Consider the following 19,837-nt stretch of genomic DNA (forward strand, 5'->3'; position numbering starts at 1 on the left):
GAAGATGGGGGCGGGCAGGGAGGGCCTCAGCCAGCCTCGGAGCCTACAGAAGCCTGGGGCCATTCGGTAAGGCCAGTGGTGTTCCAGGGGGCAGAGGGGAAGGGAGAGCCCACCTCCTCCTTGGGCAGAACGGGACAGAGAGATGGCTCTGTCCTCAGGAAATAGCCACCTTGCCCAGGCCCCAGTCTCCAGGGGCTGATCTCAAAGCACTCAGAGCCAGGAAGAGTGACGGAGGGGAAGGAACATGGGTCCTTCCTCCCGCATCATTTCTTTCTCCTGCTCCTTCCCTGCCCCTGCCACACGCGTGCACACACACACACGTGCACACACACACACATGCACACTCAAGCGCACTCTCCCTCTCTCTCGTCCATGTTCTACCACGTGCCTGCTCTGTTCTGTGCGCACGAACACCAGGAAGACCCTCCCCACCAATGCTTCCATCCTGTCCGCCGCAACGTCTAACTTCTGTCCCTCCCACTACAGCAACGGCCTTCCTGAGCATGAAGTGCGGAGACAGCCGATTCGGGTCTGAGGTTCTGGGAAGCCTGTCCTGAGGCCACCCCACCATGGGGTGGACACAATGGCCCCAGGACCAGGAGGGTTTGCGGCAGCTGCCGGGAGTAGGACTACCGCTGAGGGGGACTAGCGAGGGGAGGAGCATCCCCCTACCTGCGGCTCAATCCCCCTCTCCCAGAGTGACGTCATCCCAAGAACTGGCAAGAGACACACGGCCAAGGGATAATAAATATAATTGCTATGACGGGACCCTGCCCAGAGAAGCAGGGACACCCTCCACTCCCAGACCCCACTTGTCCCCTCTGGCATGCTGAGGGTGAGTTAGATGCTTTGAGATCACCCTGGGGCTGCTGGGAGTTGCAGGGTTAGCGAGGGCAGGCCCCAGTGTTCAGGCCGCGCAGCCGCTGGGCTGGCCGCCTAGCCCAGGACATCCAAGTAGACGGGAGGCGCCTGGGCCAGGGCCTGCAGCCGGGCGTGCACGTCCTTGATGCTCTGGCGCTGCTGGGGCTCCCGCTGCCAGCAGCCCCGCATGATGGCGTAGACCTCCGGCGGGCAGGCCCGGGGCCGCTCCAGCTCCCGCCCCTGCGTGATGCACTCAATCGCCTGGGACCACCGGAGGGAGAGAGAAGAGGGCGCACTGAGCTGGAGCGGGAGGGGGAGGCCAGCAGCTGCACCCCCCACCCCCCACCCCCGCCTCCCTGAGCTCTCCAGGCCGGTCCCACAGATGGCTGGGCCTCTTGGCTACGAATAATCTAAAAGGACGCAGCGAACCCCAAGATTCCCTTCCACCCCAACACTGAGCATGTAGGTAGGCTGGGAAGGCTGAGCTGGGGGTAAGACTGCTTCCCGAAGGGCTGTAATCAGACCTTCAGAAGACTGGCCAGGTGATTTGAGCAAGGGGAGGGGCCCAGGCATTTGCCAAATCCATCAGCCAGGGCTGAGGGCTGAATGGAGGAAGGGAAGGGTCCTCCACCTCTCAGCTCCAGAGGGCAAAAGGAAAGTAGAGCAGGATTGCAGGCAAAGGCCTTGAAAACTGGCTGGCTGGCGATTTAAGGTACAGGGCAACCCCAATTCCTTTTGTCTTCTGTAGGTACCATTCTGTGGGGTCCTAGCACCTCTGAACAGAAACTGCAGCAGGAAAGATCCAAGCTAGACTCCAGGAAGGACTGTTAGAGCAGCTAAGGGATCCAAAGAAGGAGAGATGGCGGCAGGGAGATGGGTGACGGGACCTGGAGGCTCTTCCCCTCCCTTCTTTCCTCCCTCCCCATTAAAGGACTTGGGTTATGGGCAGCACTGATTCCATTCCTTCTCTCCGTGCTTGAGAAAATTAAAATCTATAACCCTCTCCCCCACCCCAGCAGCCTCCAGGGAGCAGACTGCATTAGGAGGAGAAATGGAAACTGACAGCTGCGAGCCAAGGAGGGGGTGGGGGGAGCTGCTCTGGGAGACAGAACACCTGGGGCCTGCTCTAGCAGTGTCCAGGGGGGAGGGCAGAGGGAGGGACGGGCCTGTCCTTCCTGCAGTCTGACCTCCAGCCTTCCTGCTGCAGTATCAGGCCCTCTTGTGCTGTGCACCTCTTCCAGGCCTCTCCCTTCCTCCCTGATAATGCCTACCCGGTCTATAAAATGCAGCTAAGCATGGGGGTCTGGGCTCCATCTGGAAAGTGCTTTGAGGCTCCCCCAGGAGCCAGCTGGGCCTGGGCTCGGACTGGGAGTGGAGGCAGGAATCCGAGCGGGAAGAATGCAAGGAGAGAAGGGGACGGACGGAGGCCCAGCCTCGTCGGGCCGCTGGATGGGGCCCCTGCAGTGGGATGGGGCACCCGGGGACCCGAGGGGCAGGGCCGGGGCGGTGGGCAGGGCTGACCTCCGTGTTGGAGAGCTGGTACCAGGGCTGCTTGCCGTAGGTGAAGATCTCCCAGAGCACCACGCCGAAGCTCCACACGTCGCTCTCGGTGGTGAACTTGCGGTAGAGGATGCTCTCGGGCGGCATCCAGCGGATGGGCAGCATGGTGCGGCCCCCCACCTGCAGGCGGCGCTGCGTCATTGCGGGGGGGGGGGCGCCCACGTCCCCCGCCCCCGCTGCTGCCCCCGCCCCGCCCCGTCATTAAAGATGAATGGCAGGGGCTCTGGGGGCCGGCGCTAAGAGGGAAAAAGCGATGGTGGCGTCTCTGTGCGTCTCAGAGAGCGGAGACACACCCTCGTCCATGGCCAGGAGGTAAGACAGGGGTTAGAGTCCAGAGAGGGGCAGCCTGGGCCCCCACGCCGCCCAGGAAGAGGAGGGCATGCCCGCGCCCGAAGCGGGGGCCCAAGGACCCTTACGCGGTAATAGTCCGTGCTGTAGATGTCCCTGCTCATGCCGAAGTCGCCGATCTTGACCACTAGGCCTTGGCCCACCAGGCAGTTGCGCGTGGCCAGGTCCCGATGCACGAAGTGCAGACCAGCCAGGTACACCATCCCCGCCGCGACCTGGCTCGCCACGGCCAGAAGCTGCCCCAGGCCCAGGGGGCCAGGAGCCACGTCCTCCCCGCCAGCCAGCAGCTTGGCGTCAGGCCCGTGGGACCTGCCAAAGAGTGAGGGAGAGGAGGCCCGGCTGGGGGAGGGGGGAGCCCCCAGGAGGCTGAGGTCACGGAACCAGGGGGGCTGGGGTGGGAGGGGGAGGAGACTCCCGAGAATGGAAGAAGCAAGGAACAGGGAGGCAGGTGTCTGGAGGGCCTGGGAGGGGGGCCGCCGGGTGTGCCCACCTCCGGAGCCTCACCACTGCCCACACTTTCCACATTCACGGCCCCCCAGGCAGCCCCCTCAAACTCTGAGCCCAGCAGCCAGCTGCCCTCTGGCCCCTGCATCTCTTGCCCATGGACACCTCCCACTGGGTCCTCCAGATGCTTAGCTTCTTCCCCCAGGTCTGCCTCTGCCTCTGTGAAGGGAAGCTTCCCCCCCAGGCTCCGAGCCTGAAACCTGGGGGTCCTCCTGTCTCTCTCACCTTTGCCCTCACTATTCAGCCTTCCGTGGGGTCCTTCTTCCTGCCAAAGGTCTCCAGGACACCCTCCACCTCCCACAGCCACCACTCCAGATCCATCCCTGGTCACTCAGCTCCATTCCCCAGATATTCCTTCTTCTGACCCCTGCCCGAGCCAATGGCTTTGTCGGGCCGGCCCCTGCCCACGGGCCAACTTTCTCCTCATCTGTTTATTCCTTCACACAGCCCGGGGCTTACTACACACCTGCAGCGGGCCAGTCACAGAGCTACCTGGGGACTAGGCCACAGGTCAACAGGGCACCTGATGGGCACTCAGGCTAGGGGTGGGAGAAGTCAGGGGAGACTTCTTGGAGGAAGAGACATTTAAACTGAGACGTAAACCCTGAAGAAAAGAGGTGAGTAAGCCATTCAAAAGGGTCAGAGACAGAGGTGGGTGAAGTGACTGGGAGGAAGACCTGCTGTGCCAGACAAAGGGAGCTGTAAATGCAAAGGCCCCGGGGCTCGAAGGAACAGCTGGGCTTCTTAGGGAACGTCCTCCAGACTTATCTAGGAGCCTTCACGATTCCCTCCTTTGGTTCCCTGTGCTCCCCGCAGCATTAAGAGCCACTTCTCCCACCGCCTGGGTCCCAGATGGTGGCCTGTCCCTGGCCTGCATCCCCACACTCAGCACTGAGCCCACACGGTGTCCGGTGAGCCAGGCCTCCGGTCTGGCCTCCCGTTGACTCCAGTCTCCTGAGCCCATCCACCTCCACACTCCACATGGGGTCTCATCACCTCCCTCCTGCTCCCCACGCTGCATGGGCTCCTCCTCCTCCACAGGATAAGCTCAGACTCAAGGTCTCTCCCAACCGAATTCTATAGCCTGACGGTGTGGATGACCCTTCACTCCCAAGGGGGTGTTCAGAGACCAAATCACGACCATCAGCTGGACAGCCACACAGCGCTTTCTCATTCAGAACCACAGCCCCCCACTGTCCCTCTTACTGGCAGGGAAACTGAGGTCAGAGAGGAAAGCTATTTGGCTCAGCTAGGAGGTCACAGCTGAGTGCAAGCCTGGCCCTCCCCCTACCCGCCTCACACCTCACAGGGCGCCATCCTGGGAAAGGGGGCGTTCTCATCCAAGGACTCAACAAAGGGAACATGTGACCAACACAGGGGCTGAGAGCAGGGCTCTACTTGGGGTCATACTCCCCCCTGGGTGCCTGTGGGCAAGCCACTTACGCCTCATCTGTGAAATGGGCACATTTCTTAAAGCTATTAAAATCATCGGCACACATTAGTAAATGTGTCAGAGTTGTTCTGTCCACAGCAAAAGAAATTAATTTTTAGTGACGTTCTTCGAGTATAAATGGCCATATACGCTTGGAGATTATGAAGAGTACATATATATTAGGGTGATTATTCAGACACACGTGTCCATGCACACGCAACCAGGGTGCAGAGTGGGAGCAGAGTACCTGGAAGGCCTGTTACTGTCGCCGTAGCTCTCCACGCTGTCACCCCCACAGGCCTGGTTCTGCACGCCCCCCACACATGCAAACACACTCTCTGCAAGTCACTGTCCTGACTTCTGCTCGCGCCCCACCCCCCCAACTACCGCCACCATGTCCTGGGCGCAGACGGCCCCCCATCCACACAGCTGCCTTCGAGCTCCTCCAGGACAAGAGCCCAGCCCTCCTGTTACGTCTGGTGTCCCCACTCGGTTCGACAGACCATTGGGGATGCGCTTGCAGGGAGGGGGTACAGGGGCTCAGAGCCGGAGGCCAGCATGGGTGGCCAGGCACTCCTACCGGAGGAAGCGGTTGAGGTCCCCGTGGCGCATGTACTCAAAGACCATGAGCAGCGGACGGCCCTCGGTGCAGACCCCAAAGAAGCGCACGATATGCTGATGCTGCAGCATGGTGAGCAGCTGGGCCTCTCGCTGGAAGTCCTGCCTGGCGCTCTCCGACACCTCCTTCAGAGCCTGGACGCCAGGGCGCGGCGGGACTGGGTGAGGGGCCCCCTCCCCTGCCCACACCCAAGGGGGCCACACCCCGCAGCCCACCCCCCAGCCTGAGCACCCGGTCCTGGAACCGGGGTGCTCTGGGACGTGGGACCCAGGCCAGCGGCAGCTCGTAGACAGGGTCGTACCTTGACGGCCACGAGCATCTTGTCCTGCTCAGACAACAGGTTGTGGCACTCCGCAAGGAAGACCTTCCCAAAGGCGCCTTCGCCCAACTCCCATTTGAGCACGATGTCCTGGCGCTTGATGTGATGAACACCTGCCGGGAGGCAGGAGGCCTGCAGGGTCAGACCTGAGCCCCCGTCTTGGGAAGGACTGGCCGGCAGGCCTGGGGGCAGCGCAAGGCTGCCAGCCAAGGGGGTGGCTGGGGACTGAAACTGAGCCTTTGTGCATTCCCCAAAGCCCCATACTGCGGTGTGGACGGGGAAGGGAGGGACGGGAGGGGAGGCTGGTGGACAAAGGAGACAACACAGGGGCTTCTGCACACGCGCACACACACCCAGGCTCACCCCCACCCTTGACCCAGGATAGCCCCTCACAGGCATCACTGAAGTATTGTGGGTTCTCGATGATGTGGCCTTGGAGCCCAGAGCCTTTGCCCTCAGTGGGGGACAAGGAGCTGCCACCTAATGTCATGAAATGCAGGGACATGGCCAGTCCGTCCTCTGGAGCCAGCACAGCTGCCCCTGGGGAAGCAACACAGCCTTACGGAGGGGTCACAACCCAGGTACACACCCCGGCCCCCGTCAGGCTGCAGGGCACCAGGCAAGCCCGGCCTGTAACTTGCAGGGGAGGGGCAGGGGAGCGAGGGAGCGAGGCAGCCCGCAGGGGACGGGGAGGCACTATGGCCTCTCTCTGTCTGGCTCCTGCCCAACCCCAGGCCCAGTGGGCCACCAAAGAACTCGCCCCCCCGCAGAGCTCAGACCTCCCAGACCCACTTAGTGTTTGACTATAATCCAGCCGCCAATTAGCAGCTGCTGCCTGACACTCTCCCAGCCGCAGCCCCGACAGACGCGCCCCGCGGCCAGGCCCGCATCCACCCCAGTGCACACCCCCTAGCTCTCCACCGTGTGCAGGCCCCCCACACGGAGGACGGGGTCAGGGAGAGCCAGTGGGAAACAAAGCCGGCAGGACGGACGGACAGACGGACAGACAGCCCCACTGCAGCACCCCGACTCACGGTTGATCCCAAACTTGTTCCTCCGTCCACATTTGTTGAGCACAAGGAAGAACGTGGAAAGGAAGAGGCAGGCAAAGACAGCCAGGCCCACGGCCACTGAGACCTGGGGGTGGGGGTGCTCAGAGCCGAGCTTCTCCTGCTCCCTCAGAGCCCCCCCAGAGCAAACAGCTCCCCATCCTGCGTGGGAGCCCAGAGCCGGGCCCCCAGACCTGCGTCCTCCTCCCTGACAAGCCACGAGCCCAGCCTCCCGATCCCAAGGCTGAGACCAGCTTCCCCATCTCATGCTCACCCCAAAAGGGGTTTCATCCTTCTTCTCCACTGGGTCTCCGGAAGTGCTGTTAGTGTCTGTGGGGACACAGGGCACGGATAGTGGGCCTCAGCCCACGCCGTGTCTCCTGCAGCAGCTCCCCCCCACCCGCCCCTGCTGAGCCCTTGGGGATCAGGTCAGCTGTGCCCTCTGCCCCAGCCTCAGCTTCAGGGACCAGACAGAACCTGCCCTCCGGCCTGGGCTACTCACCCACTGGCGAGAAGGAGACTGCAGTGGGAGGAGGAGAGAAAGCAGTCAGATGGGGGGCGGAGGTCGGTGAGGTCCCCCCCCCACTCATCCCTTCCTGGGGCGGTGGGTGGGGTGGGGAGGTGGGGCGGCTGGACCTCGAGGAGAAGAGGCACGCAGCCCTTCTCCAGCTGGGCCACCGATGCCCTGGTGCACCACCCTCTCCTCGGCCAGCCCAGGGAGCGGGGCAGCCCAGGGGTTCGGGGCTCCCGGGGTTCGGGGGAGGCGGGGCAGGGAGGCCAGCGCGGAGCCGGACACCAGAGCTCCAGGACCAGGCACTCCAACTGTGGTCAGGACCAGGCCTCCCCGCGGGCGCCCGGATCTGTGCCCCGAGGGGCGGGGGGCGGGGCAGGCCCGGAGGGGGGCGGGGCTCGGGGTGGCCCTCGCACCCGGGATGGGGTCCTCGGGGTTGAACTCGAAAGGGTTGTCCATGAAGGCGGCCATGACAAAGGCGGAGGCCTGGCCCGAGGGGTTGGCGGCCAGCAGCGTGTAGTTGCCGTTGTTGACGTGGGTGGGCTGGTTGAGGCGCAGGCAGCCGTGCCGCACGGTCTCGTTGGCCGCGGGCTCCAGGAACTCGGTGAAGATGAAGCTGGTCTCGTTGAGCACAGAGCCGTTGAAGAGCCAGCGCAGAGAGGGCGCCGGCTGCCCGTCCACCGAGAAGGGGATGCACCAGTGGTGTAGTTCCACTGGCTTGTGCAGCTGCACGCTGGCCGGGACTGCGGGCCAGACGGGCGACAGCCGCAAGTCAGGGAGCAGCCGGAGGGGACCCGGCGCCCACCTGACAAGTCGGGGTGGGGGCAGAGCCAGAAATCAGGTGGCGGTGGGCCAGCAGGCCCAAAGAAATGCACAAGGAGGGACCTCCCGAAGAAAGGTGACGGTCAATCTTAAATGAACCAGGCAGCAGCTGCACACAATTCAGAGGCTTGGCCAGCCTCTGTGGTGGCCGTCAGTGACAGCCCCAGGGAAGCGGGTGCCGGCTATGGGAATGAAACACGCGGTCTTTTGGATAAGGGATCCAGAAAAATGAAGTGCAATCAAGCTTAAGAAGATCGGGAGAGGGCCTAAACGTCAAACAAGCAAAAAATATGTAGTTAAACAGCTTTTGGAAAGGGGCGCCTGGGGGGCTCAGTGGGTTAAGCGTCTGCCTTTGGCCCAGGTCATGGTCTCAGGGTTTTGGGATCGAGCCCAGAATCAGGCATCAGGCTGCCGGTGCAGCGGGAAGCCTGCTTCTCCCTCTCCCTCTGCCCCTCCCCCTGCTCATTCTCTCTCTCTCTCTTTAACAAATAAATAAATAAAATCTTTAAAAAAAAAAAAAAAGCTTTTGGAAAAAGAATGTATGGGTTTGAAATAGACCCAACCTGAGGAGAGCAAAAGCCTCTTGATAATAGATACATAGATGTGCAGGGGACACCACTCGGCAGGAAAGGACCTAAGGAACAACAGCTGCTCCCAGCACCACTGGTGAATCTTCCAAATACAATGTTGCACAGAAGAAAGTAAGCCCAGAATAATACTTGCAGGAGGATTCCATCTCTAGACCGTACGCCAACAGGGAAAACTAAACCACACTGATAGGGAAGCACACGTGTGTAAAATTATTTTTAAAAGCAAGGAAACGATTATCCCAAAAGTCGGGATGGTGCAGAGAAAAAGGATGGGGAGAGGAAAGGGACTGTGTTCTGAAGAGCCAAAGACTAATTATTGTTTAAAGTATCTATGTTTTATGCACATATCTACCTTATATTTCACAATTAAAGAAGAAAAATTGTATAATGTACAGGGTTTAATTTGTTGGCAGACCTAGGGAAATTAGGCAGCGAGCATAAAGAAGAGCTGGGGAGGAGAATCTCTTCTTTTGAAACTCGGATGTGGGGGCGCCTGGGTGGCTCAGTTGGTTAAGCATCTGCCTTCGGCTCAGGTCATGGTCCCAGGGTCCTGGGATCGAGCCCCGCATCGGGCTCCCTGCTCAGTGGGGAGTCTGCTTCTCCCTCTGACCCTCCTCCCTCTCATGCTCTCTGTCTCTCATTCTCTCCCTCACAAATAAAGAAAATCTTAAAAAAAAATAAAAATTAAAAATAAATAAATAAAACTCGGATGTGGGACAAAAGTGCTCCGGTGGGCGGGCAGTGAAGTAACGCGGCGAGAGCGGCCAGGCAGCTGGCTGTCTCAGGTAGCAAGCCTTGGGCAGGGAGCCAGAAAGAAATCCATCCCCATCCCTCTGGCCTTGACCAGCCCCCAGGACTTCCCCCACAGGATCAGGTTTTCATGGGAATCTGGAAACAGCTGGGCGGGAGCAGCTGTAGAGATACATATCCCAACCCCTTCCTCCAGTCCCTGCCCCTCAGAGCCTCTTTCCAGGGAAGAAGGGGGGTGTGTGTTGGGGGGGTCACTGGGACTCACAGGAGACGTTGACCTGCACGGAGACTTCGGCCCGGCCCATGTCATTCTCCGCCCAGCATGTCACATTCTTCTTATTGAGGTCACTGGTGACATTGGCCAGGGTCAGCCCCAGGGATGGCAGACCCCCAGATTGCTGGGTCAGGAAAGAGAAGGGTAAATGAGGGAGAGTGTCAGCAGGCATGGGTATGGAGGCAGGGGGCTGGAGCTGATATCTTTAGGGCACCCCTGTGGCTCCAGATGGAAAAGAAAGGAGTGGAGAGAACGGGAGGAGGGAAGAGGTAGAGGAGAGAATGCCCCCCCCCCCTTAGAGCTTGTTCGCAGACTATCTCCTGGACCATTTATTTAATGATCCGAAAAAGTCTAGAACATGACCAGTAACTTCAAAACAGGTGCAGAATACCCTGAACCAGGACCACCATCTGAGCAGCTCAACAGATGTCAAGAACCCCAAGTACCAGACAGACACAACTCATTCTTGCTTTACACACAGTTCTAACAGTCTCCGCCCAGGGGAGACCAGAAAAACGGGCTGGCAGGGCATTGGGTAGGAACGGCGGCGGCACCCCGAGCCCCTCTGGCAGATAAACACGGAGAGTGAAGCTAGCGGCCAAGTGACTTCATTCTGAATCATCATCAGAAGACTCAATCAGGTTCAGATTCTCTTCCTAAGAAACTGTGGATATGTGTCAGTCACACGACCTTAGGACAATTCCTAATCTTGCTGAACCTTGGCTTTCTTGCTTTGTAAGCCAAGGAGGTAAGACAAAATGATCTTTTGACATTTTAGAAAGCTATTTCCATAAAATGATGGAAGTCAATGGAACAGTGGACAAACCTCATTTATCTGGAAATTTCAGAAATGCGGAATCCTGTGACTAAGTGCTAGAGGAGGTGAAGTTTCCCCGGGCTTCCACTGGAATGGAAGCTCGAAGTTCCAGAAGAGCTCTCTAGCCTCTTGTGCAGGCCCTGGCTTCCAGCCTCCTCCAGGGGAAGCCCGGCCCTGCCCCAAGCTTCTGTCTGCGGCCCCGTCTCCCCCAAATCCCTGGGGGTGCAGGGCAGCCCATTAACTCTTCCCTTGGAGCTGCTCTGCCACTGTCCCCTCTCCTGAGGGTGACCAGCCTCCCTTGCCCTCCACTGAACCCAGTTGGGTGTGACTTTTCTGTAGGAAGTTTCTAGAAAACAGAAGTGGTAGCAAACATGTAAATCTCCCCAAGAGAAAAGCAAAACCCTGGAATTTCCCAAAACAGCTGAGCAGAGGTCTCTCCGCCAATGGTCATGGCCAACCTCTTGCCTCTGCCTTGTTCCCTTTCCATCACTCACTCTCGGTGGTTCTGCTCAGCGGCTCGTGTTCCCCCCACCGTACCTGGGTCCCCAGCTCCAGTGGCTCCTCCTTCTTTCAATATTGTTCCAGGGGCCTCCAGCAATCCTGGGGGTGGGTCCCCCCTCAAAGTGAACACACTGGCCCGGCTCCTCCAACGGGCTGGACCCTGTGTGCCCACCCATGTGGGGCCAGATTGATGGGTGGGCACAGCCTATTGTCGGCCTCGGCTGACCTTGTCCACAAGGCCTGAGTCAGCTGTTGGCTGCTCGTGGCTGCCTGAGCACAAAGGGCCAGGCACGGGAAGATGCCCAAAGACACATCCACACGACAGAGATAGCAGCCAGAGAGTGCCCAGAGGCGGTTGGGACATCAAAGATCATCACGTCCACCTCCTCAGTTGACAACCAGGCGGGGACATCAAAGGTCATCACATCCACCTCCTCAGTTCACAGATAAGAAAACCAAAGTGTAGGCATATTAAGGGATTCTTCCGAAAGTCAGTCCAAAAATTCATTAGTGAGAAAGCTGGGCCCAGACCTGGACCTTCTTTACTAATAAGCTCATCACACACCCAAGAGGATGCTGCTTCCAGAATCTCCAGACAAAGATGGGAAGGACCCTGAGATGCGACTGGATGCAGGACCACGAATCCTGTGCGCTCTCCCCCTGGTCCTGTTCCCTTGTCTACAAAGCCAGTGGATGGGAGGGATGGTCTGTGGGTCCAGGGACTGTCTCTCTGGCAGCGAGCGCCATGTTCCCAGAGAGGGGCCTGGGGTCCCCGCTGGGCCAGTGCCCACCCTGAGGGCATGTGTGTGCCTGCCCCACAGAACGAGTCTGAGCCCCATGGGCTGAAACCGTATCTGCCCCTCCCTTGCATTCCATGTGCTTCTTCCTCACTGTCTCTCTTTTCCTGGCTTTGTCCCCTGTGTCCTGTCCAAGCCTTTCCCGGGGAGAGGAGAAGAGGGGAGACAAGGACGGGGCAGTGAAGGGCTTCTCACCGTCACTGTGGCCAAGTCCTCCAGCTCCGTGAGGATCCAGCCGGCCCCCTCCAGGCCCCGCCCCTCCACCAGGCACTGCAGCGACACATCGTCGCCCACGTCCACGGAGGTGTTGGGCATCTGGACCTTCAGCACGGGCACGCCTGGTGGCCCAGGATAGCCAAGGCACATCAGAGCAGGGCGCGGCCCCAGGGCTTTCTCCCCCACGTTCCCTAGTGGCCCCGAGCCCCCACCGGCGATGCCCAGTGCCCTCCAACCTTCAGCACCCCCAGCTCTTGCCCATGTCCATTCCGCAGTCCCCTGCCCAGTGCTCCCTCCGCAGGCGTGCGGCCCCCCCCGGCCACCCCCCGGCACCTACCGCAGCTAGCGTTGGACAAGACGGCCAGGGGCCCCTGCCCGGGACACTGCAGCTTCTGGCCGCGCACGCCGCCCAGCCCCGCCTCCTCCCAGCGCAGCAGCCAGCGCAGGGCACACGTGCAGCGCAGAGGGTTCCCCGACAGGACCCTGTGGGCATGGGGGACACCGAGAGAGTCGGGGACGGGCCGGCGTCGGGCCTGAGGCGCCACAGAGAATGCAGTAACACGCAGGGGGGGGTGCGGTCGGTCGGCGGCGGGGGGGGCAGGATCCGGAGGTGAAGGAATGGGGCAGAGGAGAAGGTCCTCTCAGGGACCCCAGGCACAAGACGTTATTGCAAGAAATAGAATCCAGAAAGCCCAGGGGCCGGCTGGGGCCTACATGGCATTCGCCTGCCCCAGCGGGCTCCTCAGGAAGACAGGCCGGGGGAGGACTCTGCGCGGGACGACGGAGGGAAGGGCAGTGTGTTCCGAGTGACCCAGGGGCCTTAGGTGCCAACCACACACACACCCGGCCACGGTCCCAGGCCGCCCCTGTGCGTGGGGTGCTGGTGAGGCGGGCGGACGCGCTCACGCACTCAGCTGGCCCGGCGTGCCCAGTACAGGAGCGGGGGCTGCTGCAGCCCCCAGGGCCCCGAGCGCACACGGCCTCAGCCAGCCAGCTCTGCCCCCACACCCTGGCCGCCCCCAGGGCAGGAGTCCCCTCCAGGGGGCCTGCGGCCTTGGATGGGGGTCACGGGCATGGGCAGAGTCCCCAAAGAGCAACCCCCCGCCGCAGCTCCACACAGAGATGTGCGTGAGCGGGCGCGCACACTGCTCTGGCCCCTGGAAGGCCCACACTCACAGCTCCTGCAGGGGGAGGCCCTGGACGGTTTTCCAGGAGAGAGACTCCAAAGCGTTGAAGGACAGATTCCTGTGGGAGTTGAGACAGAGACAGCCGCCTTGAGCCCCCGACCTCGCTCTGACCCAGGGTGAGGAGGGAGGAGTGGCAGGAAGCTGACATCTGGCTTCTCCTCCCCAGCCCAGGCAACTAGAACCAGCCTCGGAGGCACCGGGGCTGGGACAGGTTAGGCTCTTGGAGTCCCCCTCTTCTCGCTGGGAGAGCGAGGGTTAACCCCACCTAACACCCTCCCCAGACCTCAGGGGGGGGTGTCTCAGGGAACAGCCTGCTCCCCTCTCCCTGCCTTGGCCCCAGCTGGCAAAGTGCTGAGGCCCCAGCTGGGGGAAGGGACTCCATCTGTGCTCCCCTGCCCCGGAGCCCAGAACCGGCCAGAAGAAAAGGGGGATGGTGACCAGGATCTCCGAGTACTTCCTCAGCTTCTCCCTGCCTCCTTCCTTCCCCTCCTCAGGGCCCCCAGGCCCCGGGCCCCCAGCTGCAGACAAGGAGAGAGTGCCAGCCAAGAGGTGCCAGCTCTGGGCCACACAGCGAGCTGGGTAAGGAGCCCCACGCCAGCCTGCTACTCCGGGGGCTCTCCGTCTATGGGGACTGCCCTGGCCCGTCTCCTTGCCTAGTTGTCCTACAGTTTGTGGGGGCTGAGTGGGGGTGGCACCACCACACAGGGATCAGAAAGAATGCCCAGTCCAGCACCAGACACAGCGGGGTGTGGCCTCGGCCCAGAAACGTCGCCTCTGTGATTCTCAGAATCCTCATCTATAAAAGGGAGCTGACATGCTCTCTCACCCAAGTTGATTGTGAAGATTCACGGACATAAGTGTCGTGAGGTATCACTGGGTACTCATTTTTAACTGAAGCCCCAGTATGTCGTGAGTGATGTGAGTAACATCACCTTTTCTGTTGTTGCTACATCACCGGACACAGCAGAGACTTTAGAGGACCCCGCACAACCCCATGAATGGCAGGACCCCAGCACCCTGCCGTCTGTCTGTCTGTTCGCCATGGTAAGAAGGAGGGGCTGAACTCCTGGCCCCAGAAGCCCAGAGAGGGGCTGCCAGGGACTCCAAGAGTCTCCCTCTCCTGCCCCTCGCTGCCCCTCCCCACCATCTACAGAGAGACAGCTGTGACTCCCAGGGGTGGGCAGGGCGACTAGTGGCAGATCCAATGCCCCAGCTCCCAGGCTATCCCGGGGGCCAGTGAGGGGGTGGGAGATGGAGCCCGGGCCAGAATGTGGAGCACGCTCCTGTGCCTTGCTCCCTTTGGACTGGTATGTGTCTGAACTCCAGAAAGAAAAACGGGGCAGGCACCCAGGACGTCCCGTAGCATGAAGCGTGGAAGCGAGAACCCATGACCCCGCTGGTGCCCAGAGCACAATCATCCCTGAAGGAGATGCGGAAAAGCCCCAGGAGAATGGGAGAGGCCACATCCCTGACCAGGTCCGGGCCTTCTTCACAACAGCTGGGGGGTGGGGCACAAGCCCAGCAGCCACTCAAGTCTGAGGGTCCTCCCACTCCCTCTGCCCAGCCCTGGCCACTCACAGGCGACTGAGCCGAGGAGTGAAACGGAAGGCATCGGGCGCCACAGAACGGAGTCCACTCTTCACGATGGTGCTGGGGAGGGGGAAGCAGGGTCAGCCCACAGGGCCTCCGCTCCCCTGGGCCCCGCCTATCTGCCCACACCAGACCCCGGCCCCCAGTACTGAGTCCCGGACCCCCAACCCCCCACAGCCTCCCCAGCTACCCTCGGCCCCGCCTCTCTGCCCACACCAGACCCCGGACCTCAGTGCTGAGTCCTGGACCCCCCAACCCCCACAGCCTCCTCAGCTACCCTGAACCTTGCCTCTCTGCCCACAGCCCTGGCCCCCAGTGCTGAGTCCTGGACCCCCCATCTCCCCACAGCCTCCCCAGCTACCCTGGATTCTGCCTCTCTGCCCACGCAAGACCCCGGACCTCAGTGCTGAGTCCTGGACCCCCCATCTCCCCACAGCCTCCCCAGCTACCCTGAACCTTGCCTCTCTGCCCACAGCCCTGGCCCCCAGTGCTGAGTTCTAGACCTCCCCACCCCCCACAGCCTCCCCAGCTACCCTGGGCCCCAAAGACCCCTGAGCTTTCTGATGTCCCCCATCCTCAGCCTCCCTGAGTCACTGGTCCCCCAGGCCCTGTGCTGACCCCCACACCGACAGTCAGCCCCCTCACAGGTCTCTCAGCTCCCCCAGGCCCCTCAGGTGAACGGCATCCAGATGCTGCAGATGCTCTTGGTTCTCGATGTAGCTGTGGGGAGAGGGGATGGGAGTTACAGGGCCCAGGCCCACACTCGAGTTCCCATATCCCACCAGCTGCCTCCCTCACAATCACACCTGCAGGTGCGTGCACGCACACTCTAGTGCACACTTGCACACATGTGCACCCGGTCACACACAGACCTGCGAGCATGCACACACACAAAGGGACTCATGTGCACGCACGCATCTCCGCCGTCACACAGGCACACTCACGTCCCTCGTGTGTGCACACACAGGCACGCACAGACGCACCTCCTCGCACGTGTCTGCACACGCACCTGTGCGTGCGTGAACGCAGAGGTGGCGCGTCAGCACGCGTGTACCCTCACAAGTGGACGTGGGTGTTCATACGTCTCTCGTGCGCACAAGTGGCTCACATTCATAAACACTCAGCTCGGGTTCTGCTTTTCTACACAGGGCCTCTCCTGTTCGTGCTCAGAAATGGGGGTCACGCTGCACGCTGGCTCCCACAGAGGACCGAGGCTCACCACAGCCGCGGGCCCCCGCAGCACGGAGGGAACCCTGCGGCCATGCAAACCCGTGTGTTCCCAAACACACAGTCCCTGTCTGGGCTGACCCACACTGCCGTGCACTCGCTCCCTCATGCACGCGCACACAAACCTCCCTCAAAGCCACGGCCCCCCTACACTCAGGCAGCAACCCCTACCCCCGCCCCAGCCTTCAGCAGAGCAAGCAAGGGCACAGAGGCTGTCGGTCAGGGACCCCTTGAGCCCCTCCCTGCCCCAAGAGGGACCGGAGAAGGGGGACAGAGGCACTGGGAGGCTGGAGAAGGGGCGGGGGGTGAAGAGGCACAGACCGGCTGGTTTACAGGGCAAGATAGTGATGGGAAAGCTCAAGGAGGGGGGCATAAAAACACAGGAATAGTGAAACAGAGACACGGGGAAAGAGACAATGAGCAGGAAGAGACTGGCAGAGAGAGAGAGACAGGCAAGGGGAGGGACAGATAAGGACAAGGAGACAGAGAGACACGGAGATAAGGACAGAGCACCGGAGAAAGCCTGATAGGGAGCCGGGACAGAAGGACGGGCACTCTGGGATGCGGCCGACGCCCTGGGCCCTGCCCAGCTTCGGGATCTGGCACGCCACAGAGTTCCTGAGAACTCGGGCGCCCTGCAGTGGCATGTCAGCGTACCCCCCGCCTGTGCACACACGCACATGGACACACACACGCTCGCCGGGGCCCCTGACTCACTGCCTCTTCTCAGAACTCTCCCCTCTCCCCCTCCCTTTCCCTGGCTGGAGCGGGGACCAGGCTGCGTGACCTCTCCCCCTTCCCCTTCCCAGCCCCAGCCCAGCCGCACAGGCAGGTAGCCGGTCGTCGGTCCCCCGGGGCCTAGGGAGCAATCTCCCGTGACTCTGGGAGAGCTCGGTCCCCGCTCACAGGGTTTAGAGCTGGAGGGACCCGGGAAGGGGTGGCGGTGGCCGTGTGCAAGCTGTTGAGCAGCGCACTCAAAGCTGCCTCATTCGTTTGGATTCATCATCAATCTGTCTTTTCGAGTCCATTATCTCCTCGTTAGCTCTGCGGGTGAGGGAGGAGGAGGCGACGGGCAGGCAGAGGCAGGGGGTCAGGCTGCTGCCCCACCCAGAGGGACCTCTCAGCTCCCCACCCTGCATGCCTCCTGGTCCCCAGCCCAGCCTGTCCATGCCCCCCACCCACCCTCCCGGGGGCTGGACCCACTTGGGTAAGGGAATGAGGACAAGAGCTCTGATGGGGAACATTCTGGAGCCCGGGGCCCTGGCGTGAAGGTGCAGGGGACTGGGGGGACGGGGCTGGGGGTGGCGGCCCCTCCCATCCTGCAGAGCCCTAGGCCCAGACCCAGACAAGGCCATCTCCTCATCTCCTGGTCTCCCTAGGGCCATTAAAGAGAGAGATTGAGAACCTTCCCGTTAATTACCACGAGATACGGGAGTACCTCGCTGCCAATTATCGCAGGCTGCTCAAGGAACTTCCAGACAGAGACGGTTTCCACCTCGGATGCCTTCCAACTCGTCACCGTCACCGCATGAGGCCAGCGCTCCTTGACCACCCTCTAAGCCCCAGGCGGCAGGTCGAGGATTTTTCTAGCAGTCCCTCCCCTCTTCTAGAAGTCTTGCTGGCCCCATCGGCTACATAGAATACTCAAGTATTTTCCAGGCATGGCCATGTGATGTTCGAGTACCTCTAGGCCAATTATTACAGAATACTCCCATAGGTTTCACCAGCTGCTAACAAGTACTCCAGTATTTTGTAACCAATTACTGCAGGTTGTTGGAGTACTACAGAGTGCTGGAGATTTCTCCCAGTTTGGGGCCCTGAAAAGATGAGAGTCTGTCAACAAGAGCCTTGGCTCTCTGCCCCAGCTAGGGGGCGAAGGGCGGAAAGTGAGCCAGGCGGGGACAGAGAAGCCAGGAGTCTCATTCCCTACACCCAAATCAAGGGATAGTGGGGACAGGAGATGGTGGAAATGGGGAGAAGAGAGCCCAGCCACCAAGCTATGCCTCTCACCCCCTCCCACCTATTCCAGCTCAATCCCCAGTTCCAGAGGCAAGAGCTGAAGTTGCCCGATCATGGCAAGGAACGGGGTAGGGGCTAGCTCCCTCCTGGAAAGGGGCTAAAGGGTAAGGGTGCCAAACAGAGGGTTATCCGCAGCTAACCCCCCCAAGAAGCAGAGCTTGGGCTCCTGTCTGATCTCCAGAAGACTGCTTTGAGATGGCCGGGCTGTCTCAGACCTGGTCCGCGGAGAGCCCCCTTGCCCCCGCTGCACGGAGCACCAGGCACCGTCCAGACGGTCACTGCCCTGGCGGCCGGGGAGCCGCGGCGGCGGAGGCAGGCCCAGGTGCAGCCTCCCGCCGCGCCCGCCCCTCCGGCCCCCGCCGGCCCGACGAGAGTGCGCGCGCCCTCGGGGCACGGCTACGCCCGCCCGCCCGCCCCCGCGCCCCCCGCGCCCCCCGCGCCCGCTCGCCCGCCGGACACTCACAGCTCCGTCAGGTTCTCAGCGCCCGGCAGGCGGCGGAGGCTATGCAGGGCCCCAGGCCGGGTGCAGCGCAGCCCCGAGGGGCCGTGGGGGCAGCAGACATCGGGGCAGGGCGCGGCGCTCGCGGACGCCAGCATCAGCCAGGCCAGCAGGCTGCCCGGCCCCGCCGCCCGGCCGTGCCCGCCCCGCTGCCCGCGCGGTCCGCCTCGCAGCATCGCGCCGGCCGGCAGCCGTCCGTGCGCTCGCTCCCAGCCGCGGCCGCCGGGCCTCCCGCGACACGTGCGCCCGCCGCGTTAAAGACCCGGCCGCCGGGAAAGGGCGGGGCCCGCGGCCCACCCCGCCCCGCCCTGCCCCCTCTGGCTCCACCCCCACCCCTCCCGTCTTCAGCCCCAAGGCTGCCCCCACCCCTTTCGGGGGACCCCGCACCCCTTCTCCCCCAAAACCTCCAGCTCCAGAGGAAACGCCTTAGAGGTGTCTGCTGGGGTGGAGGGCGGTGGCTGGGAAGTTGATCCGTTATTTCTCCCAGCTTAAAGCAGCTGCCTTTAGGGGCGGGGAGATGACAGGGCGGGAGCAAGGTTACGGTCGGGGTCATCCCAGCCAGCCCCCCGCCTCAGATCTCCCTCCTAGCGGTGCGCGCCCCTGAGGGAGTGTACGATATCACTTGGGGTAAATGAGGTGAAAAACTCTCTAACCCTAGGAAGAAAGGGGAAGGGAATCCAAAAGGACAAAACGCAGGATCTGGGGCAAGAAGGAAGGTGTCGCCCCAAAACAGCCGGAGAAGGGAGCCCAGGGAGCCGAGGTGCCCGCTTTCAGGAGAGACCACAGGGTGGCGCTAGAGGCCCGCGCGCAGAGGTGTGAGCTCCGCGGGGCGGGGGGCGCGCTCTGCAGCCCCCGCGGAGCGGCGCCCCAGCCCCAGCGACCGCCCCTGACCCCGGCCGGCCAGCGCCAGGCCCCAGGCCGGGTGGGGTCCCGCCGGGCTGGGCTGGCATCGATCGCCGCCCTGACAAGAGCATCGATTTCTGCGCGGAGAAATTAATAGATCTTCTCTTAGCTCCTCGGACCCGGGAGCCGCCCGCGGGTGGAGCTGGGGACCCGTCGGTCCTCGGAAGCCCGGCACCCGGAAAGCCCCGGAATCCCCAGCGCCTCCCGCCCCGCGGGCCTCGGCGGCTGCAGGAGCCCACCCGTCTCAGGCCGGGGAGGGGGCGGTAAGGGCGAGCAAGAGGCTCCCCGGAGGAGGGACTCTCGGGCAGGGCGGGCAGGCGAGGGCCGCAGGGAGCGCGCAAAGCTAGCCCTCCGAGAGGGAGAGGCGCGCGGTTGCCCCTCCGCCAGGCCCCCAGCCCCGAGACGGGGACGGACAGACCGACCGGCAGCCTGATTTGGGAAG

General features: G+C 62.1%; 1 protein-coding gene across 2 annotated transcripts; it reads right to left on the bottom strand.

The window, feature by feature from the left end:
* Positions 1 to 936: 936 nt before the first annotated feature.
* Positions 937 to 18,668, bottom strand: NTRK1 (neurotrophic receptor tyrosine kinase 1). Of its 2 annotated transcripts, XM_036118268.2 has the most exons (17): positions 18,457 to 18,668; positions 15,393 to 15,467; positions 14,736 to 14,807; positions 13,147 to 13,215; positions 12,308 to 12,453; positions 11,950 to 12,092; positions 9,631 to 9,763; positions 7,620 to 7,946; positions 7,195 to 7,212; positions 6,967 to 7,022; positions 6,678 to 6,780; positions 6,037 to 6,183; positions 5,626 to 5,756; positions 5,286 to 5,458; positions 2,838 to 3,078; positions 2,383 to 2,541; positions 937 to 1,122 (listed from the first exon to the last, which is right to left on the bottom strand). In XM_036118268.2, exons 1-17 carry the CDS (start codon positions 18,666 to 18,668, stop codon positions 937 to 939), a joined length of 2,391 nt encoding a protein of 796 aa, XP_035974161.1. The 2 variants fall into 2 exon arrangements, with proteins under 2 accessions (XP_035974161.1, XP_035974162.1); XM_036118269.2 differs by lacking the exon at positions 7,195 to 7,212.
* Between the last annotated feature and the right edge of the window lie 1,169 nt (positions 18,669 to 19,837).

Source organism: Halichoerus grypus, chromosome 7 (genome assembly GCF_964656455.1).
Source record: "Halichoerus grypus chromosome 7, mHalGry1.hap1.1, whole genome shotgun sequence".
Classification (NCBI taxonomy): domain Eukaryota; kingdom Metazoa; phylum Chordata; class Mammalia; order Carnivora; family Phocidae; genus Halichoerus; species Halichoerus grypus.